Source organism: Myxine glutinosa, chromosome 2 (assembly GCF_964187855.1).
Source record: "Myxine glutinosa chromosome 2, kmMyxGlut1.1, whole genome shotgun sequence".
Classification (NCBI taxonomy): Eukaryota; Metazoa; Chordata; class Myxini; order Myxiniformes; family Myxinidae; genus Myxine; species Myxine glutinosa.
The window spans coordinates 135475999-135500649 of record NC_136262.1 but is presented as its reverse complement, the minus strand read 5'-3'; the positions used below and the strand labels follow the sequence as shown (position 1 = coordinate 135500649).

Genomic DNA, 24651 nt, shown 5'->3' with positions numbered 1-24651 from the left:
GGTGGCGTTGGCCAAGGCCAGCTTTGCACCCGCAAACGCCGCGACCATCGGCTCCGACCAGGCGATGTCACCTTTGCCCGGCTTCCCCCGGAGGGCCTCGTGCAGGGGGGTGGAGGAGCTGGGCGACGCGGGGCACGAAGCGGTGGTAAAAATTGACCATGCCCAGGAATTCCTGGAGCCCCTTGATCGTGCGGGGGCGCGGAAAACTCTTGACGGCCTCCACCTTGGCCCTTGTGCCCGCCACAGTATCATGTTTGTTCGTGAGAGCCCTAGGTGGGGCTGAGTGCTCATGATTCTGAAATTGTAAAAGACACCCAACATTTGATGAGGCCTGTCTTCCCTCAGTGTGCTTTATTAGTCCCCCACCGGTGTACACCGGAGGGGACTATAGGTTTGCACACCGTCCCTCCGTCTGTCAGTCTGTCAGTCCGTCATGCAAAGAACAGTTTTCCGGACTTTTTTTTCTAAACTCTTAATGCTAATGATTTCAAACTTGGTACATGGTTTCCTCATGATAAGTTACAGATCAAGTTCGAACTTCACGACGTTTCGATCATTTTTGACAATGTTATGGCACTTTGAACTTTGGGAATTTCCCCAACAGTTTTCTGGACTATAATGTGGAGTGCGGTAAGTCATAATACTGTCGTCTATGACAGTGCTACCCAAGGCCGGTAGGGGACATGTATTGCAGCGCAATACTCAGAATGCTTGTTCTGTTGGAGACGCCAAACAATCCCACCGAGACAAACCTAAAAATGCTACCTTTTCAAATTGCAGTTGATTGTGCGTGTGAGAATGCAGGTAGCACATCACCAATAATTAATATTACATTGTGGAATGTGCCTAACAGGTGGACATGTTCTCCTATGGCATGCTGCTCTTTGAGCTTCTCACTGGACAGCGGCCCATGGTGCAAGGGAAACCTATGGAGGTATTGAGGAAGTTGAATCATGGGTTACGCCCAAACTTTACACGTCCAGTCCAGACCACCTGCGAGACTCTCGTCTTACTTGCCACTCGCTGTTGGCAGACTGCGCCCGAGCAGGTACTAACATGATCCTTATCACCATGGTAATATGCAGTGCCCCGGTTTCGGAAACTCGGCTCCTCTTCTTCCTTTAACCATTTCCAGTCACCATGTTGGATGGAATTCACCTCAGCAAATGTGCATCATGTAATATATTTGCATTTTCTGAGTACACTGTCATCATCTATACATCTCTACTAGAAGAGAGCTAGTTGTCTGTCTGTCTGTCTGTCTGTCTGTGTGTGTGTGTCGCCATTTTTCTCAGAAATGGTCCAACGGATCTTCGTCAAATTTTCAGAGGTTCATCAGTGAGTGTCCGGGAGTGTTTTAGGCAAGAAAAGTTTTTAAAAGATTTTCTTTATCTCTATATTGTCTAAGCCCTTGTAGCTTAGTAAGGTAATATTAAATGATACCTGACCTATTCCTTAATGGTTGTAGGAACGTGTTTTAGGCCCCCACAAAAACAAGAAAAATTGATTTCTTCAAAATGCCAACAGGATTAGGACAGCACCAGGTAATGCCGGATACCCGTGCTAGTGCTATATAAATAATTCAATAAGTGTCCGCTTGTCTGTTTGCTTGACATGTATGTATTCCTGAACCACTGGATGGAATGAGGATGTCCCCGCGAGGGTTTTGGGCAGTAATATATATATATATATATATATATATATATATATATATATATATATATATATATATATATATATATATGTATATATATATATATATATATATATATATGTATATATATATATATATATATATATATATATATATATGTATATATATATATATATATATATATATATATATATATATATATATATATATATATATATATATATATATATCCGTAGGTGGGTTCAGGGTTCAGGGTTGGGGGATGGCCCAGATTCTGTCTCGGTGTGTATTGTATAGGGCCACCTGGTGAGCATGACCACCTGCACCTAAAACATGATTTAGGCCTCTGTTGGTATCCCCAGGCAGCCTGACCATATCTGTCCATTTTGTACATCATTCCCGAAAATCCTGCAGTGTGTTCGCTCATGAGAGCCATTTTATCACACTCATTTGTGGCCACCTACAAATTGTATCATCCACATAATGCATAAACCGTAAATCCACCATATATTCCTTTCCTGCCGAGCACGTGGCCTGACCCGTGGCATCTCGCAATGTGTTTCAGCACATTACTCCATCTGGAGTGGGCAAATAAAAAGTTTAAAGGTTAGGGGTTTTGGTGTTACATTCTCGAGGTTAAAAACATTGATTGCCCCAGGGCTTCAAGGTGTGGGAGCACATCGATTTTCTTTCTGAAAATATTATCAGATGGCGCCGCTCTCGGTGTGAGGGGGTATTTCAAATCATACTAGATTTGGTCAATTCTCAGTCTGACAACCATTTTTACATCATAAAGTGGGGGAATGACCCTGTCTGTACGGAGGGGTTGGCTGGCAGGATGGCCTCGAGGTACACACAATCTCCTCTAAGCCTTCAGGCCTGGGTTCGAATCTCGATCCAGCTATAAACTGTCATTCTGGTGTTTCACAAGGTAGAGTGATTCATCAATGTGTGTGCCATCCATCAGATGGACGTTAAACTGGGCGTGCCGTCTGCCGGTATTAGCTGGTGGACGTTTAAGATCCCACGGTGTCCTTCACGAAGAATAGGTGAGCTATGGTCTGCACGATGGCCAAATTCCAAATTCCTATCCTAACTATTGCTGGGAAGGCCACGGCAAATCACCCAGCATGACCATTGCCAATTAACTGCTTTGGCAGCGCCAACATTCTGTAACAGAGGTATTGAGCTAAAACGTGTTGGCCAACGAGTCCCTCAGGTACATCAGAATGAGGATGGGTTCCTTGCAGGTGTTCCAAATGTACCTTTCTTCAGGAGTAAACTGCTAACAAATGAACTTTTAACCAACAAAATCATGTCAAACTGAACGAAATAAAATGCTTATGTCTCGTACATGTTTATCGGCTGTTTCATTTTAGCTCGTATATCATTTTAGCTCATACATCATTTAAGCTCATATATCATTTTAGCTTATATATCATTTTAGCTCATATGTCATTTTAGCTCATATATCATTTTAGCTCATACATCATTTTAGCTCATATATCATTTTAGCTCATACATCATTTTAGCTCATATATCATTTTAGCTCATACATCATTTTAGCTCATATATCATTTTAGCTCATATATCATTTTAGCTCATATATCATTTTAGCTCATATATCATTTTAGCTCATATATCATTTTAGCTCATACATCATTTTAGCTCATATATCATTTTAGCTCATACATCATTTTAGCTCATATATCATTTTAGCTCATATATCATTTTAGCTCATACATCAATTTAGCTCATATATCATTTTAGCTCATTTATCATTTTAGCTCATATATTATTTTAGCTCATATATCATTTTAGCTCATTTATCATTTTAGCTTGTATATCATTTTAGCTCATATATAATTTTAGCTCGTATATCATTTTAGCTCATATGTCATTTTAGCTCATATACCATTTTAGCTCATATATCATTTTAGCTCTTATATCATTTTAGCTCATATATCATTTTAGCTCATATATCATTTTAGCTCATAGATAATTTTAGCTCGTATATCATTTCAGCTCATATATCATTTTAGCTCATATATCATTTTAGCTCATATATCATTTTAGCTCATATATTATTTTAGCTCATACATCATTTTAGCTCATATATCATTTTTGCTCATATATTATTTTAACTCATATATCATTTTAGATCATATATTATTTTAGCTCGTATACCATTTTAGCTCATATATCTTTTAGCTCATATACCATTTTAGTTCATATATCATTTTAGCTCATATATTATTTTAGCTCATATACCATTTTAGCTCATATATTATTTTAGCTCATATATCATTTTAGCTTATATATCATTTTAGCTCATATGTCATTTTAGCTCATATATCATTTCAGCTCATACATCATTTTAGCTCATATATCATTTTAGCCCATACATCATTTTAGCTCATATATCATTTTAGCTCATGTATCATTTTAGCTCATATATCATTTTTGCTCATATTATTTTAACTCATATATCATTTTAGATCATATATTATTTTAGCTCGTATACCATTTTAGCTCATATACCATTTTAGTTCATATATCATTTTAGCTCATATATTATTTTAGCTCATATACCATTTTAGCTCATATATTATTTTAGCTCATATATCATTTTAGCTCATATATCATTTTAGCTCATATGTCATTTTAGCTCATATATCATTTTAACTCATACATCATTTTAGCTCATATATCATTTTAGCTCATACATCATTTTAGCTCATATATCATTTTAGCTCATATATCATTTTAGCTCATATATCATTTTAGCTCATATATCATTTTAGCTCATACATCATTTTAGCTCATATATCATTTTAGCTCATATATCATTTTAGCTCATATATCATTTTAGCTCGTATATCATTTCAGCTCATATATCATTTTAGCTCATATATCATTTTAGCTCATATATCATTTTAGCGCATATATTATTTTAGCTCATATATCATTTTAGCTCATTTATCATTTTAGCTTGTATATCATTTTAGCTCATATATAATTTTAGCTCATATATCATTTTAGCTCATATGTCATTTTAGCTCATATACCATTCTAGCTCATATATCATTTTAGCTCTTATATCATTTTAGCTCATATATCAATTTAGCTCATCTATCATTTTAGCTCATATATAATTTTAGCTCGTATATCATTTCAGCTCATATATCATTTTAGCTCATATATCATTTTAGCTCATATATTATTTTAGCTCATATATCATTTTAGCTCATATATCATTTTAGCTCATATATCATTTTAGCTCATATATCATTTTTGCTCATATATTATTTTAACTCATATATCATTTTAGATCATATATTATTTTAGCTTGTATACCATTTTAGCTCGTATATCATTTCAGCTCATATATCATTTTAGCTCATATATCATTTTAGCTCATATATCATTTTAGCTCATATATCATTTTAGCTCATATATCATTTTAGCTCATATATCATTTTAGCTTGTATATCATTTTAGCACATATATCATTTTAGCTCGTATTTTATTTTAGCTCATATATCATTTTAGCTCATTTATCATTTTAGCTCGTATATCATTTTAGCTCATATATCATTTTAGCTCATATATCATTTTAGCTCATATATCATTTTAGCTAATTTATCATTTTAGCTCATTTATCATTTTAGCTCATATATCATTTTAGCTCATATATCATTTTAGCTGTATCTCTCAATGGTGAAGAATCACTTAAAAAATTCTCCGATCCAGAGCCGGATTCGCATCTTCTCCAAAATCTAATCATTTCGTCCTGCTCACACACCCAACCACTCCACCAAATTCCGTCTGAATCCGTCCACAACTTTTTGAGATATCCTGCTCACAAACAGACGAACAATGAAGATGTTTGTGCAAAGCACGATACTTGCAAAATCCACATCCACCGCCATCCACCCCCCGCAACCTCCCACCCTCCTCTCCCACCCCCCAGAAAAAGAAGTCGCCATGGATATATCAAATTGTACATTTCATCAACATTAAAATTGACGATCTTAATCAAAGCAAAGGTCAATCGGATTAAAATTGATTATTATTCTGTTTAATTTCTTGCTTAATGTTCGTCAATTGGATGAAAATTGATGATTTTTCAGATGAAAATTGATGGTTTTAGAAGTTTGACCTTGAGTCGACCTTTGACATTTTCACCATTTTTTTTCACCACCAATTATTTTTGAGATCTAAAAGGGAAAAGGTCAACATCGGCCAAATGTCTAAAATCGTTAATTTTTATCTGATTGACTTATGAAGAGTCTTACGAAATTGATGAAACTTATGAAATTTGAAAAGGATTTGCATACCTCATCATTGAATTCAACTACCATATTTTTTTTGGTCAACATAGGTGTTACGGATTCGTCACTTCCGTTGTGGTGGTTTTCTAAATATTTCCGATTCCATGTATTATTATTGTTGTCATTTAAAGGGAATAGAGATTTCTAGTTTCAAAAGTTAAAAGTTAATGTTAAAAGAAACAGGAAACCGGATCGGGAACCGGACGACAAACCGGAAGAAGACGAGAGAAAGGAGGCGGAGCAAGTGAAGTCGGAGAAGAAGCGAGTCGTTTCTTCGTCCTGAGCGAACGTTGTCGAGCAAGAGTCACGAGTGAACTTTGGGTTTCCTGGCAAGGGATTCCTGCGATAGGGTTTTTATCGCTGTGACTGAGCAACCTGCATGTCAGGTTTGGCGTTGGATTCCGAGGAATCATCGTTGTGTCATTACGTCTCAAGTACGAGCCGTCGGCCATTTTGACTCGCGTGCTTTGCTCATCACGAGAGGTCTTTGCTTTGCATCAGCCGTTTTCACCATTCAGACGTCTATCTGGGATGTGTGTGTGCAACGCGAATTTTGAAGACAAACCTGAGGTTCGCAGATTTGGAGCGGTAAAACATTCATACCCGAGGGGGTGAATTTCCCAGTCGCCTGGAGTGCGCCTTTTCGCAGCTGTTGGCCGCGTGACCCTTTTCTGCCGCTTTGGCCGCGTACGCCTTTGTGCAGTTTTGGCAGCGTGACTGGGCCAGGCATCTGAACGGGATTCGGGTTTGAATTCGACATCTTTCTGACGATTGCTGGAGGGGATCAACTTGAGCTCGAAGACGGGAATATAGTGACATTGGGGAATGTTCTTTTTTCACTCACTTGGAGCACAGTGAGTTACCTGATATTAGCTGATGGTACCATCATAAGATATATGTTGATTGTACCTTTGATCGCTATCGTTGTTGTACTGTTATTCTTGTGTGATTTTTAATGCAATATTTGTTTGTTAAGTCCCTGTCACACCTTGACGATTTAGCCAGCGTATGCCGACGTATCAAAATTTATCTAAAACGCTGGCGTTCGCTGAACTATCGATGTTTTTTTTCCAGTTTTGGGCGTATAATAGCGTATTCATAACGAGTTGGACGTATGCATAACGTATTAGTAACGTACACAGAACGTTTCGATAACTTATAGATAACTTATACCAACGAATGTTTAGCGTGTTGTCGGCGTTCACAACTTATGCCCAACGATAGTCTAACTTATGCATAGCGCGCGGCAGCGTATCGCCGACGATCACGTGGCGTAGCCTATTAAAAGGCTGCCGCTCGACCATTCAAATCATAACCGCACTAGACATCGAAGTGTCAACATCACCGTCATGCCGAAGAAAACTTCGAATCTTCGAATTCGAATCACTGACTCCCTTTGGGTCCATATAAATATATATGTTTATTCATACACTTTGAAAAAGGTATAATAATATAATGTACAGTCGATACAAACGTATTACAAAGTAACAAGAACATTTTTTATTTGTTGAATTGTACATGTATATTGCAAAGTGCATAATTGAAAAAAAGCTTTTTATACGATGTTCATTTCAAGAGGAATCTTACTGTCTCTGAGGTCCTTTATTGCCTGAACAATGCAGTAATACAAATATCTAAATCATCCTATCTTGCCACGGAACTGCGCCAGCTGGGGAGTTAACCCAGTGCTTGAGGAGATTCCTCTGTTTCTTTCCGTCCTTGGAGGCAATGTTGGGGCCAGTAGTGTCTGTGTATCCTCCAAGTGATGTCCCTCTCGCCATGCTCCTGGAACAAGGTCGCGGTTCTCATTCTCTGCCCGGTCAAGCTGCTGGTTCTGTAGTCCTGGGTACCTGGAATTAGAATTTGATTTTATTTACTTATAAAGCGCACCTATAATAAAAACATATATTCTAATGCGCTGTACAATAAAAAGTAATATAATGATACATATAACATTTAAGGTAAATCATATAATGTTTATAAGCATAGGCTAAAAGTTAAATTGCATTGTATACTGTATAATATATGCTATGTAAACATGAATTACCTGGTCCTCATGAGGTTGTGCAGTATCAAGCATGCTTTGACAATGAGCTTGACAGCAAATGACTGACGCAAAGTCAGTGCCAGCTTCATGCCAGGCTCAAGCGGCTCCCTGTAGAAGGTGTACTGCTTGGTTATCCTTGGACCCACTCTGGCTAGCAGCTCGTTGAACATCGCTGGGGGCATACGCAGGAAGTTGGTGAAGGATGCATGGTCCTCGTTACGGAGTTCTACCATGAGCTGGTCATACATGCCAAACTGCCGTCGCCTCCTGATCCATGGTCTCACCCAGTTCCTTCTCCTCTGTTCACCTCTTCTTCTCCTGGCTCTATTGGCACGCAACTGGTACAGTGTCAAATCGATGAGGTCATGTTGATGTTGGAGGACAGCTAGTAGGTATTCTCGTCTCAGCCTTGCCAGATCCTCCATCTCTCGGATGACATGGACATCTGCTCACCATGGAGTCTGGAACACTGACGGGTTCCTCCTGTGAACCCCATTTATACCAATTCCCCTAAACGCTGCCAATACGCCATTATACAGTAGCTGTAAGTTAGAAACACGTTCATTAAGTTCTGTGGTCGTCCGGAAGACGTCAAATACGTCTACATACGTCAATATGCGTTGGAGATACGTTACACATAGGCTCAAAGCACGTTACTCATAGGTTAGAAATAAGTTTCGGGTACGCTCGACATTATCTCGACGTATTTCGACTTATGAGTAACGTACAAGTAACGTGTGTCGACGTGTGTCAACGATCGCCTAACGTGCCTACAACTTATGGCCAGCGTATGCGGAACGTGTGAGTCATACGCTGGATACGTTGACAAATTTTGTGCATGCACAAAATTTGTCGACGACCTCGGCGTACTGCGACGTATGCCAGCGTGCTTCAGCGTGCTCTTAACGTATACAAAACTTACCCATAACGTATTCGACGTGTGCCAGCATATTTGCCAAATTTTGATACGTCGGCATATGCTGGCTAAAACGTCAAGGTGTGACAGCGGCTTTAGTAACAATTGGTGTGGTTTCACCATTGATTTTTGACACAGAATAACACATTTTTCTGCCGTGACTCCTCTCGGGGCTCGGAGGTACACCGCGGCCAGGGGGTCGGAGAAGGAGCACGTAACAATAGGCCATAGGTCAACAACTTATTTTAGGTATTTCACAAGTATTGTACTATGCACGACATATTTCTTGTTTGTTTGTCTGTTTGTGGACAGGATATCTCAAAAGGGTGCTTACAGATTTGGACGAAATTTTGTGGAGACCTTGGGGATGTGACACGGAAGAAATGATTCGATTTTGGTGAAGATCTGGATCTGTATTTGGATCGGAGAATTTTTAAGTGATTCTTCACTATTGAGAGATACTAAAACTATATATAACATGATATCGCAAAATGTTGTGGACGGATTTGGACGAAGATGGACAGGTTGGGTGTGTGACAAGGACAAATTGATTCGATATTTCTCAAGATCCCAATCCAGATACGGTAGTTTTTTGTTTTTTTCAAAGTGATTGTTCACCATTGAGTGAAAGGGCCAAAAACGATATACAGCATGATATTTCAAGAAGTTATGAACGAGTTATGACAAAACTTGGTGGATGAGTTCGGTCGATTCGATTTTGGTTTAGGTCAGCAGATCCGGCCTATCAGTGGGTATACAAAACATAAACCGTTCAGCTGGCGGAGGTATGCTGTCTACTGAGAGCCGTTCTAGGTTGGCTATATTTTCACATGAACAATTTGTGTGTTGTCTTACCTTAATGATAGAGCTTCAAATGTGTCTTTATCCTTGTGATCCGTTCTCTCTCTCTCTCTCTCTCTCTCTCTCTGTCTCTGTCTCTCTCTCTCTGTCTCTCTGTCTCTCTCTCTCTCTCTGTCTCTCTGTCTCTCTCTCTGTCTCTCTCTCTCTCTCTCTCTCTCTCTCTCTCTCTCTGTCTCTCTCTCTCTCTCTCTCTCTCTCTCTCTCTCTCTGTCTCTCTCTGTCTCTCTCTCTCTCTGTCTCTCTCTCTCTCTCTCTCTCTCTGTCTCTGTCTCTGTCTCTCTCTCTCTCTCTCTCCTCTCTCTCTCTCTCTCTCTCTCTCTCTCTCTCTCTCTCTCTCCTGGCCGTTCGTGTGTTGGGCGTGGCAAGATGGCGTGCACTGGTGTTCGTGTGCTGTAGCTCCGTGCTTGTGTTGTTGTTGTCGCCCCCCCCCCCCCCATTCCTTCCTTTCCCATCGCGCCTTTGTCGTGTCCTTCTTTACCACCTGTGCCTCTTTCCCTCCCTTGAGACAGAGAGAGTGAGAGAAGAGCCCAAAGGTGAGAGCAGACCCGTTCGGTTCAGTTTACCTGCTCCGTCGGTGCTGTTTACCTTACTCGCGTCGTGAGAACTTTATTATTCATTATTTCATTTCGACTTTATTTATTTTGTGTCCTTTCCACCTGGTCAAGGTGGAAAGGTGAGACATCGCCGTTATGGCGAGTGTTCGTGCACGGCAGGAAGGGTTTGAAACCCTAACAAGGAAGCATGCTTTCGTGTGTGTCCCTCCCGAAGGTGTTCCTACCGAGGACATTATCCTAGCTGTAGGGAATGTTATCGGCGATGAAAATGTCCGCGCCGCGTCGCGGATGAACCAAAAGTTTGTTGTTTTCGTGTCGGACGAGAAGTTCGTGCATGATGTTGTTAGTACCGGTCTGTCATTGAAAGGTGGGCAGTTCGTCATGGTTTCCCCGATGGACACACCGGCGATTAAAGTTATTATTTCAAATGTCGCTCCGTTTATCACAGATGATAAGTTAATGGCTGTTCTGACCCGGTATGGAACTGTTGTTTCCCGAATCTCGATGATTCCCCTGGGATGTCGGGATGAACGAATGAAACATGTTATGAGTTTCCGGAGACAAGTATTCATGGTGCTTCCTGATCGCGGCGACGATACAGGACTAAACATCTCGTTTAAAATTTCGGTAAATGATCGTCAATATCAAATGTATGCTTCGTCAGGCACCTTAACGTGCTTCCTTTGTGGAGCCTTCGGACACGTTAAAAGGTTTTGTCTCAAAGCATCTTGTACGAAGTGCGGCAAATTGGGACACACCAACGTGGGCTGTAAAAAAGAAAATGCCCCGACCGTGCTTCCTCACGCCTCGACCGTGCTTCCTCACGCCCCGACCGTGCTTCCTCACGCCTCGACCGTGCTTCCGCACGCCTCGACCGTGCTTCCTCACGCCTCGACCGTGCTTCCTCACGCCTCGACCGTGCTTCCTCACGCCTCGACCGTGCTTCCTCACGCCTCGACCGTGCTTCCTCACGCCTCGACCGTGCTTCCTCACGCCTCGACCGTGCTCCCCGACGCTCAAACCGTGCTTCCTGGCGCTCAAACCGTGCTACCTGAAGCCCCGACCGTGCTTCCCGACGCCCCGACTGTGCTTCCTGATGTCCCAACTGTGCTTCCCGAGGTCCCGACTACGCTTCCCGAAGCCCCAGCCGTGCTACCTGAAGCCCCAACCGTGCTACCCGAAGCCCCAACCGTGCTTCCCGAAGCCCCGACCGTGCTTCCCGACGCCACGACTGTGCTTCCCGACGCCCCGACCGTGCTTCCCGACGCCCCGGTGCTACCCAAACCCAGTGAGATGGCACTTGGTGATGCTAGTACTGCTGGTGAACCCATGAATGAAGAACTTGTCATACTGACCAAAAAACGGAAAGCACCACTAACAAATAGCCCCGATGGTGCGATAAAGAAGGGTGTCTTGGGCAGAGACACTGTCTCTGCAAAAGAGGGCAAAACGTTTACAGCAAACGAAAATATCGAACGCCAAAGTGGAAAAGAGGATGTTACTGATTTCCCAGGCTCTGAGAATAAAGCCTACATTGATCCGAACAATGCGGCCATTTTTGAGCCTGAACGCGAAGCCCTACCGGTTCCCCCTCCAGTAGCTGAGCAGACTGGTGACCAAACAAATTGCTCTGTCTTACAAACAGAAATCGTAACCCCGGCTACGCAGAGATCTGCAGCCATTTGCCAAAGCACACATAAAGAAAGTAAGCACCAGTCTGCTCGTGAGTGTGTACCAGAGTACCCAACGAAATCTCAGGAGATGCATCCAGAGGAGCTCGTGAGAGCTGCAAGTAAGGCCCAAGATCCAGGTGGGACATTATCAGACCTGTCAGAGTCTGAGGACGAGGTGGAAGTGACTGAGCTGTCACAGTCATCAGCATCTCAGTCACAGATACCCCCCCAACACATCGTGTCGTTTCTAGCCGAAACGTACAGACAGCGTAACATAGTCATTAAAGACTATTTTAACGATTTGGTTGCATTCATCCACACTGCAAAATCCATAATTAAAACGCCTGAACAATTTGACCTGAATAAGTCACAATACCACAGGTTAAGAAAATTCATCACACGTGCAGGTGTAGAGTGTTCCCAGCCACAGGCTGATTTCATCAATACAGGATGAAAACTATAAAACTTGCAACTTTAAATATTAACGGTGGTGGTGCTAGCCACCTCCGCCAGGTTCAAGTAAAAAACATATTTCAACGGAAAAAGGTGGATGTGATCTTACTTCAAGAAACTCACATCACACCAAATGTGGAACATAACTGGCATCAATTTTTTAAGAGCCAATGCTATTTCAGCAATTTATCAGCTTCATCTGCTGGAATCGGCTTCTTGCTGAAGCCAGGCCTCGTGTGTGAGTCATGTCATTTTCAGGAGGTAATAAATGGTCGGCTTAGCTCTCTCAAACTAGTAAGCCATAACTTCCATTACACCATTTTTAATGTGTATGCGCCAAGTGATAGCGTAGAGTGTAAGTCCTTCTTCACCTCAATGATAAATCACTTAAGATCGGTTGATTTTGATCATTGTGTGTGTGTAGGAGGTGATTTCAATTGCACCTTCGACCCATCGGTTGACAGAAACTCTGTCGAACCCCATCCTGAGTCCCATGTACACTTATCCAATTTTTTTAGCACAATGGGCTTCGTTGATGTTTGGCGGTTGCACCACCCAAACACATCCCAGTACACCTGGTGTCGATGCGCCAATAGTCGAGTATCCTTGGCAAGGCTTGACAGATGGTACATCAACGTACCCTTTAAAAATACTGCGGTTTCTTCAAATCTTTTTCCTTCCGTGTTTTCAGACCATCATATGGTAACCCTAAACCTTTCCTTTCCTCAACCCGCAAATAGGAGCGCTTTTTGGAAGTTTAATGTTAGACTTCTAGAAGATGGTATGTTTAAAGAAGCCTTTCGTGTTTTCTGGGCAGGTCTAGTAGCAAAGAAATCTTCCTTTTCTTCATCCAGCATATGGTGGGATAACATGAAATCTCAAATTCGGGTTTTTTGTCAATGTTTCCAATCACACAGCACAAACGACAAGCACATTACAATGGCCCGGTTGGAATTGGATATTCTACAATTGGAGAGTAAATTGGCTCATGAAAACAATGACGCCAATTACCGGTTATTGCTTGTAAAGAAAGCTCTTTTAAGGGAGTTAGTTCAAGAGAAAGCAGCCGGTACATTAATTAGACTTAGAATACAGAATGTAAAATTATCAGACACCCCAAACAAGTCTTTCTTTCATTTAGAATCCTTAAGCAAGCCATCACGGCTAATCTCTTCTGTTTTGGACTCAAGAGGCAACGTTGTTGTCAACGAGGATGATGTTAGAATAAACATTATTGAATTCTTTACAAAACTTTTTGAGGAGCAGACTGTTTGTAATGATACAATGATGGATTTAACCTCTCACCTCCCCTCCCTAACTGAGGCTCAACGGTTGGAGCTTGACCTACCAATCACCCTCCTTGAGCTAACCTGTGCTCTTGCTGCCATGGATTCAGGGAAAGCTCCGGGTATTGACGGTCTACCTCCCGAATTCTTTCTGACATTTTGGGAGCTTTTAGACCCTGAGTTGCTGAATGTTTTGGACACTTCTATACAGACTGGTATAATGCCGCTGAGTCTAAGAAGAGCCGTAGTGTGCTTGCTCCCGAAAACTGAAGATCCCCGACTTTTGGTGAACTGGCGACCGATCTCCCTGCTGTGCACGGACTACAAGCTTTTTTCAAAAGTACTAGCTAATCGACTAAAAAAGGTTATTGGTGATCTAGTACTGCCAGAACAGAGTTACTGTGTTCCTGGAAGATCCATCCATGATAATATTTCTTTAATCAGAGATCTCATTGATGGTAACCATGTTAAAGAAGACTTTGGAATGATGTCGCTTGATCTTGAAAAGGCATTTGACAGTATCGACCATAAGTTTATGCATCATGTGTTACAGGCATGTGGCCTCGGAGCAAACTTTCGTTCCTACATTTCCTTGCTATACACGGATGTATTTAGTTTAATTAAGATTAATAATGTGCTGGCTCCCCCCATCAAGGTTCGGAGAGGGGTTCGGCAAGGGTGCCCAGTCTCTGGTTTATTGTTTGCTCTTTCTTTAGAGCCTCTTCTCAATCTACTGAGAAAGAAGATTTCTGGAATAGCACTCTCTCCCATGAGTGCACCGCTAACCCTATGTGCTTATGCGGATGACGTCTGCATCTTTGTAAAAGATAAGGATGATATTGATATCCTTGTTGAGTGCCTATCAAAGTTTCACGCTGCCTCCTCTTTAAAAATCAATTGGAACAAGAGCAAGACGTTATGGATACCCTCCCCTTATCGCAACCTTCTGCAGCCTGTACCACAGCCGCCCCCATCCCTCCCCGCAGGGTTGCTGTGGGGAAGTGAGGGAATTAAGTACTTGGGCATATTCCTTGGTTCCCCACAGTATGCTCAGAGAAATTGGGACGGGGTAATTGAGCAAGTGGGAGAAAGATTGAACCGATGGAAAAGGGTTTTACCTCATTTGTCCTTCAAGGGCCGTGTGCTAGTGATCAACAACTTAGTTGCCACAATATTGTGGCATAGGTTCATCTGCCTGCAACCGCCGGAGGCCCTACTCAAAGCACTCCAGGGCAAACTGGTGGACTTCTTCTGGGGAGGCTACCACTGGCTACGACCCGATGTGATATGTCGCCCCTCGGCTGAGGGTGGCCACAACCTCGTCGACATCAAAGCCCGCCTAATGGCCTTCCGGCTGCGGTCCATTCAACGTCTCCTCTACATGGAACATCTGCCAGGCCGGCTCCCTGCGCGCCTTGTACTGCAGCGAGCGGGTAGGCTCGGGTACGGGTTTGAATTTTTCAAATGAACCTCCAACATGTCGACATATCGGTTCTCCCTGCTTTTTACCAAAGCCTCTTAAATGCCTGGCAGAGCCTTTCTGTGAGTCGTCAGGCGGACACATATGTAACGAAAATGCTGGCACACGAGCCTTTGTTCTATAACCCTCTCTTTCCCGACATTCCAAAGAGTCGAGATTTTTGCCAACACTTTATAGCAGCTGGTATCGTGAAGGTGCGGCATCTCCGACATGACTCAGGGTATGGTTGGAAATCCGTAAGTGAAATCGCCGACCTGACAGGGATTTGGTCCCATAGGATGATTGCAAAAATTTTGAGGAAAATGATTCAGGTGGGACGGCAACTTGGCCTAACTTGGACTCGAGGTACAGAAGAAGATCTAAATGAGCCGACAGTGCCTAAATTGATTGTTGAACCCATTTAAAACGATTTGCCCCCTGTTAGCGATGGGTCAAAGCTTTTCCAGACAATGGACAGCAAGGGCATCTACAAGATGTGCCTCAAGCTGTTAAATGGGAACCCTTCGTTAAATGGAGTTACCCGATGGAAAGGATTGTTACCCGGAGGACCCCCCTCCGAACCTATCTGGGAAGCCATGTATAGTGAGCCCACATCCAAAAGAACAGGTGATCTCCAGTGGCGTTTGGCCCACTGGATTGTTCCCTCCAACACGTTTATTAGACATTTTTCTCCTGTATCTGTTTGTTGTCCCTTCTGTACAGTCAATGAGGACTTGTTTCATGCATTCATAGACTGTATCCGATTATTTCCTTTGTTTCATTGGTTGAATTACATTGCACACGAAATGCATGTTACTTTTTCTTTGAGAAATTTCGTCTTTGGTTTTGCTCCTAAACAGAATCCTGCATCTAAACTGTTTAGTTTCCTAATAGCAACTGCGAAACTTGCTGTTTATTTGACAAGAAAAGACAAACTATCTGGCAAACCGATAGAGCACTGCAATATCATGTTGTGTTTGAATGCATTAGTCTCAGCAAGATTGAAACTGGAATTTACCCTTTCCAACGAGGCCGGAAATTTTCAAAACTTTGTTGATACTTGGTGTGTTGGTGGGTTTTGTGAGGTTAAAGAAAACGAATTTAGAATACTGTTGTGAGATACTGATTGTTTCTTATTTGATGATCATTGGGTGCTTCTTCTTTTTCTTTTTCTTTTTTCTTTTTGTTGGCATTATTGATTTCATTGCAAAACGTGTATATTGTTACTTTTATATTTTTGTAATAAAAGGACTAAAAAGTCAAAGTCTCTCTCTCTCTCTCTCTCTCTCTCTCTCTCTCTCTCTCTCTCTCTCTCTCTCTCTCTATCTCTATCTCTATCTCTATCTCTATCTCTATCTCTCTCTCTCTCGTCCCCTACCGGAGGAGACTATAGGTTTGCACGCCATCCCTCCGTCTGTCAGTCCGTCACGCAAAGAACAGTTTTCCGGACTTTTTTTCTTAACGCTAATGATTTCAAACTTGGCACATAGTTTCCTCATGATAAGTTACAGGTCAAGTTCGAACTTCACGACGTTTCGATCATTTTTAACAAAGTTATGGCACTTTGAACTTTGGTAATTCTGATGATCCTTAACTCAGTGCCATTTTAAGTTTTAATTTCCTTTAAAAACCAATTTCTCTGCAATAATAGGACCGATTGAGATAAAATTTTCACCATATGATGGACTCGGTCTGTAGAATATTTTAATGGTAATTATGCCGTCACAGGTCACGTGGTTCGGTCGCCATATTGTTTTTCGTGAAAACACAAAAAACCCTTTTTCTCTGCAACGGCTGAATAGATCGAGGCCAAACTTTGCAGGCAGGATCGCATACCCATGACGAACAAAAAGTCATTGAGCATGACGTCATGCGTCACATGGTTTCAGAGTTATGATGTTTTTAAGCATGAACCTTTAAAACCGAGCTCCTCCCTCATTTTTGATCCAATCGAGGGGAAACTTCACAGATTTGTTCAGCACTAAAATGTCCTTTTGGAATTTGCGATAGGGCACGTGGTTTAGCAGATATCGTTAATTAAACGAAAATATTTTTAAAAATGGATATCTCTTGTTTATTCTCGAGTTCTCCTCAAGCCGCACTGCGCATCCTCAGCCTCGTCTCGCGAACGCCAACAGCGCGACACAGCGCGCGCTTTCCGGAGGGGCGGAGCCAAGCCGAGCAACATATATATACACATCGATCATTGATCGTGAACCGAAAAAATATGATAAATTACTGATGGTTTCAGAGTTATGACGTTTTTAAGCATGAACCTTTAAAACCGAGCCCCTCCCTCATTTTTGATCCAATCGAGGGGAAACTTCACAAATCTGTTCAGCATATCAGTCTACTAAAATGCCTTTTGGAATTTGCGATAGGGCACGTGGTTTGGCAGATATCGTTAATTAAACAAAAAAAAAGAAAAAAAAAAAAGGATATCTCTTGAATCACAAGTACCTCAGACCGTGAGTTGGTAATAATTTATATAATTTACACAGTGCAATACGTGCAGGCTGCTCCACGGAGCGACCTTGCGGGCCTATCAATGAGGCGAGGCGTGACACACGTGTCTCAGCATACCTCAGATCAAGTTTGAAAACCAGCATCAACTGTGCATAAATTTGCATATTCGATCATTTTTGACAAAGTTATGGCACTTTGAACTTTGGTAGGGGACATGTATTGCAGCGCAATACTCAGAATGCTTGTTTGATCTAGCGCTGTAATAACAGAATCTATTCTTTACAGGTGGCAGGTAACTTGTATATAACTCGAATGTCATTTCTTTATCATTACCCTGACCAGGTGGCAGGTAACTTGTATATAACTCAAATGTCATTTCTTTATCATTACCCTGACCAGGTGGCAGGTAACTTGTATATAACTCGAATGTCATTTCTTTATCATTACCCTGACCAGGTGGCAGGTAACTTGTATATAACTCGAATGTCATTTCTTTATCATTACTCTGACCAGATGGCAGGGAACTTGTATATAACTCGAATGTCATTTCTTTATCATTACCCTGACCAGGTGGCAGGTAACTTGTATATAACTCGAATGTCATTTCTTTATCATTACCCTGACCAGGTGGCAGGTAACTTGTATATAACTCGAATGTCATTTCCTTATCATTACCCTGACCAGGTGGCAGGTAACTTGTATATAACTCGAATGTCATTTCTTTATCATTACCCTGACCAGGTGGCAGGTAACTTGTATATAACTCGAATGTCATTTCTTTATCATTACCCTGACCAGGTGGCAGGTAACTTGTATATAACTCGAATGTCATTTCTTTATCATTACCCTGACCAGGTGGCAGGTAACTTGTATATAACTCGAATGTCATTTCTTTATCATTACCCTGACCAGGTGGCAGGTAACTTGTATATAACTCGAATGTCATTTCTTTATCATTACCCTGACCAGGTGGCAGGTAACTTGTATGTAACTCGAATGTCATTTCTTTATCATTACCATGACCAGGTGGCAGGCAACTTGTATATAACTCGAATGTCATTTCTTTATCATTACCCTGACCAGGTGGCAGGTAACTTGTATATAACTCGAATGTCATTTCTTTATCATTACTCTGACCAGATGGCAGGGAACTTGTATCTAACTCGAATGTCATTTCTTTATCATTACCCTGACCAGGTGGCAGGTAACTTGTATATAACTCAAATGTCATTTCTTTATCATTACCCTGACCAGGTGGCAGGTAACTTGTATATAACTCAAATGTCATTTCTTTATCATTACCCTGACCAGGTGGCAGGTAACTTGTATATAACTCGAATGTCATTTTTTATCATTACCCTGACCAGGTGGCAGGTAACTTGTATATAACTCAAATGTCATTTCTTTATCATTACCCTGACCAGGTGGCAGGTAACTTGTACATAACTCAAATGTCATTTCTTTATCATTACCCTGACCAGGTGGCAGGTAACTTGTATATAACTCAAATGTCATTTCTTTATCATTACCCTGACCAGGTGGCAGGTAACTTGTATATAACTCGAATGTCATTTCTTTATCATTACCCTGACCAGGTGGCAGGTAACTTGTATATAACTCGAATGTCATTTCTTTATCATTACCCTGACCAGGTGGCAGGTAACTTGTATATAACTCAAATGTCATTTCTTTATCATTACCCTGACCCTTAGCGTCCATCTGCTCAAGAGGTTCTTTCCCTTCTGCAGCATCCAAGCACCGTCTGCATGCGCTGTACGCTTGACTGTGGCTGGCATGACACCTGTTTTTGCTGCCAGAACATGCACATGGCCTTGCTGTGGCACCAGGAGGGCATAAACAGGTAAAATACTGGACAACTCGGACACACTCCCATAGCTGGTGGATCTAGTGAGGTACCCGTGCTATGCACGGGTGGGAAGCCACAAGCAAACAGGCAATGCAGAAACGGCGAATGTTAAAGCATGAAACCAATAAATTCCACATTCCTGTAGCACCTTCAGTCGCACGTCAGACATGGACAGCAAGTTCGTGAAGGACTTCCATGAAAAACGTACCCGTTTGCAAACAAACAGGTACTTGTGTTCCATTCCCAGTCAATGGCGATCCGCGAATGTCACGTTTATAAAGTAGAAACCGTCACGGCATTTCATCATTCACTTGAACTCGATATCTCTTTTTTTATTCCAAACAGCATAACTCCAATCACAAATACACATTAATATAATAAACTTTTAACAACATTCGTGACATAAACAAATATTTAAATCCTGATGTGAAGTTCCGTACGGTTGGTTGAATACAATTACGAATTAAATATCGTACTTGTATTCACTCAATTCCAATCATCCATTGATACTTCAACAAAACGGTTAACACGATTAACATTTACCGATTAAACATTACGATTGAATGACGGTTGTATTGGGATATTATCAAACCCGCGCATTGCCGTAATCTGTCCAATTCCGCATTCGCAGCAGGTTCATAATTCTCATCAAAATCTAAACAGTATTTGTAGAATTTCAACAAAAGCCACATCACTGTTCATATCGGTAAATATTATTCCATCGTGTTTGGAAAAACTGGAAAATTGGAAAATTGGGAAAAAATTGGAAAACCAATATGGACTATTTTACTCCCAGGGATCCCAGGAATACCCACCCAAAATATCGTTGCGATCGGTTGAGCCGTTTTTGCGGTGCCTTTGAACGGACAGACGGACATTTGGTTTATTATAATAAGATGATTTTACTTTCCGTCTGTGAGTCACTTTTATTTTTTTAACAGTATATATCACATAGAGAACAAACATCATTAGATATCATTAGATACTTTTAACATGAAAAAACAAAGATATTATCAGACTATGGACAAATGCATGGCCAGCCATGCGTGGAAATTTCCATGGATACCATAGGAGGAAAGTTTGGTGAGCAGAGCTGGGTGCCAGATCGTATCGAAGACACGTGATATGTCAAGGGAGACAGCTCTGATTTCCTGTTTGGCATTGAGGACCTCCATCCATTGTTGAGACAGCAGCAGCAGCATGTCCAGAGTAGAATGGCCTGGTCTGAAACCAAATTGATGATCGGAGATCCAAATTGATGATCAGAGATCAAGCCATTGGAGAAGAGGAAGGATTTGATGTCAGAAGCGATGATTGATTCCCTGACCTTGCTGATAATTGGGAGAAGGCTGATTGGTCTGTAGTTGCAAGGATCTGTTTTTGCACATTTTTTGTGTAAAGCGGTGATGTTTGCTGATTTCCAAGCTGATGGCAGATGACCTTGAGGAAAAGAGAGGGTGAAAAGAACAGAGCGAGAATGAAATAGAGCGACAATTTTTGACAAATATACATTCGACAAAAGAAGGCAAAGTTGTTTTGTTGATTAATTTTTTTAAGGTTGCAAACTATGCAAATTTGGAGCTTGCTACGAATGGAGGTGGAATGAGGCTGATGGGGTTAGTCTGTGAGATGAATGTCCCTTGTGCTTGCTAATTTGACGCTTTCTGACAGGACATACAGCCTCGTGAATACTGAGCATGCTGTGCTGGAAACAGAGAGAATGGCTTGTGCAGGGGGCAGGGTTACCTGTTTTGCCAAGGTTGGCAGGGCCGTTTGGCTGGGCACACAGGTGTGTTTTTTCCTATGACGTTTCATTAAACTTGTTTGCCATAGTTTTATTAACTAGACTGTTGTTGGATTGTCTGATGCCTTTGCTGTAGAGAATGACCAGAATTAGGAAGGCAGAACTTCAGTTTGAGGTTTCTACAAGCAAACGTTTACTTAACGGCGAGGCATATCGGACCATTAGATTGGTGGTATGGAAACAGCAAAACGTGTCCTGTCATCTATCCTTTCATTTGGACCTTGCTTATTCCCAGGAAATGAAGATTGAGGTGTACGTGCTCCAGGAAATGTGTCCATTAAGAGCTCCAGAAGTTGTTCTAAGTGTTCCGTCTCAGGTCACTTGTCTGCTGGCCCTGCCTGAGGCACAAGATGTGAGCAAGTCTACAACTATTACACTTTCATACGTTTTTATAAATACATCTTTTTGTCAGCTTTTCGTTTGAGACTTTTTCTACACTCCACTCTTCCCTCTAGGACGAGTTCTCAGTATTTGCAGGCCTGGAGGATGGCAACGTGGCTGTATTTACTGGGTCTTGCTTGAGACCTGATAGCAACTGCTCCTTCGTGTGTCCCAGCTTTGCCAACCTCTCCTTATTTGGAATCCCTGAGCAGGACCCACGGCAAGCTATGTCTGCTGTGCGTGCCATGACATCAGCCCGAGGACACTCCGAAGTCTGGTTTGGCAACGGCCCTGGTATCCTGGTGCTGAAACGGTCAGGCCTTCGCCTAAGTCGCCGGCTCGATGCCTGCACAGAGACTTCTTCTCGCCTGATCTCAATGGCGACTATTGTGGAGAAACACAATGATGGGAAAAGGACAACTGACAAAGAGATGGTTTGTGCATTGGATGATCATACCAATGAGGTGATCATGTGCGATGTTTCCCTGTGCATCGTGGTGGCTCGCTACCGTTGCGGTGTTGAAGATCCCCTGTTTGATTCATTTATGTTGGACATGGAAGAAATGCTCGTCATGAAATCCTATGGTTCTCGAGGACTCCAGGTATGTCTCCACGTGCCATATATATTTATTTAAAACTGCACTGTGCAAAGATCTTAGACCACATTGGAAATCTACATTTTTGTTGTCACATTGGAATATTATTATACCCTACGATATAAAACAAGCATTGTGAGTATTGCGCTGCAATACATGTCCCCTACCGGCAGTCTGTCGTCCGGAAAACTGTTGGGGAAATTACCAAGGGTTATTTACCCACAGGTTCTGAATCGTTCCCAATCGCAAATTACCTCAGGAGGGGCTCACCTGTGATTCGCACTCGGGACTTCGATTTATACACCTTGCAGACAGGTCAGCAAAAGCACAAGAAAATAAGTTGTTGATAAAGAACCTTTCGAGTCGCTAAATATCAGTAATTTATTATATTTTCCGGTTCACGATCAATGATCGATGTGTATATATATGTTGCTCGGCTTGGCTCCGCCCCTCCGGAAAGCGCACGCTGTGTCGCACTTTTGACGTTCGTGAGACGAGGCTGAGGGCGTGCGGTGCGGCTTGAGGAGAACTCTAGAATAAACAAGAGATCCATTTAAAAAAATATTTACGTTTAATTAACGATATCTGCCAAAGCACGTGCCCTATCGCAAATTCCAAAAGGACGTGCTGAACAGATTTGTGAAGTTTCCCCTCGATTGGATCAAAAATGAGGGAGGGGCTCTATTTTAAAGGTTCATGCTTAAAAACGTCATAACTCTGAAACCATGTGATGCATGACGTCAAGCTCGCTGACTTTTTTGTTCGTCATGGGTATGCGATTCTGCCTGCAAAGTTTGGCCTCGATCTGTTCAGCCATTGCAGAGAAAAAGGGGTTTTCGTGTTATCACGAAAAACGATATGGCGGCCGAACCACGTGACCTGTGACGTCATAATTACCATTAAAATATTCTACAGACTGAGTCCCTGCTAAGGTGAAAATTTGATCTCAATCGGTCCTATTATTGCAGAGAAAATCTTTTTTAAAGGAAATTAAAACTTAAAATGGCACTGCGTTAAGGATCATCAGAATTATCAGAATTCCCAAAGTTCAAAGTGCCATAACTTTGTCAAAAATGATCGAAACGTCGTGAAGTTCGAACTTGATCTGCAACTTATCATGAGGAAACCATGTGCCAAGTTTGAAATCATTAGCATTAAGCGTTTAGAAAAAAAAGTCCGGAAAACTGTTCTTTGCGTGACGGACTGACGGACTGACAGACTGACGGACGGACGGACGGACGGACTGACGGACTGACGGACTGACGGACTGACTGACTGACGGACTGACTGACTGACTGACTGACTGACTGACGGACTGACGGACTGACGGACTGACTGACTGACTGACTGACTGACGGACTGACGGACTGACGGACTGACGGACTGACGGACTGACGGACTGACGGACTGACGGACTGACGGACTGACGGACTGACGGACTGACAGTCTGACGGACGGAGGGACGGCGTGCAAACCTATAGTCCCCTCCGGTGTACACCGGTAGGGGACTAATAAGGCAATTCTCTGTGTGTATGTACGTCTCATATTCATCAAATCGAAAACTAGTTTTCCAATCTGCACCAAATGTTGCATCTGTGCTTGAGGTACCCAGCGTCAGGTCTATGGCATAAAAGACGACTTACATTTCACCTGTACATGTGCATGTCGTTTATTAATAAGTAAGGTGCAAAGATGGAGTCATCAGAAGGAACCTGGATAGGTAAGGAGCACAGATGGAGTTATGAAGAACCTGAATAAGTGAGGAGTGAACTCAGGGGGAACTTGAATAAGTAAGGAGCAAAGATGGAATCATCAGGAGGAACCTGAATAAGTAAGGAGCAAAGATGGAGTTATGAAGAACCTGAATGAATGAGGAGCAAAGATGGAGTCGTCAGAAGGAACCTGAATATGTAAGGAGAAAACATGGAATCATCAGGAGGAACTTGAATAAATGAGAAGCAAAGATGGAGTCATCAGAAGGAACCTGAATATGTAAGGAGCAAAGATGAAGTTATGAAGAACCTGAATCTGTAAGGAGCAAAGATGGCGTCATCAGATGGAACCTGAATAAGTAAGGAGAAAAGATGGAGTCATCATCATCAAGATGGAGTCAAGATGGAGTCTTTGATCAAAACCTTGATCTTTTCTACCCCCACTAATTCACCCCAGATCCACCTTGTTTGAAATTCCAACTTCTTTCCTGGAAGTCCTGGCAGTGTCCATATGTTTTATACCTCTCCCACCCCCCCCCCCCCCCTTCCCATGCCTCCCCCCAAAGCCTTCTCCCTCCCACAGATCTC

General features: G+C 42.0%; 1 protein-coding gene across 9 annotated transcripts in view; it reads left to right on the top strand.

The window, feature by feature from the left end:
* The window catches only part of LRRK1 (leucine rich repeat kinase 1), a 281256-nt gene that overhangs the window by 230855 nt on the left and 25750 nt on the right, over positions 1-24651 (top strand). For 6 of the 9 annotated variants that reach the window (XM_078771695.1, XM_078771694.1, XM_078771696.1 and 3 more), the window contains 5 exons: positions 854-1048; positions 19416-19564; positions 21242-21359; positions 21610-21726; positions 21830-22357. In XM_078771695.1, the coding sequence (XP_078627821.1) occupies positions 854-1048; positions 19416-19564; positions 21242-21359; positions 21610-21726; positions 21830-22357 (1107 nt within the window). Of the gene's footprint in view, positions 1-853; positions 1049-19415; positions 19565-21241; positions 21360-21609; positions 21727-21829; positions 22358-22576; positions 22667-24651 lie in introns of all 9 variants that reach the window. The other 3 variants (XM_078771700.1, XM_078771699.1, XM_078771701.1) reach the window with 3 other exon arrangements.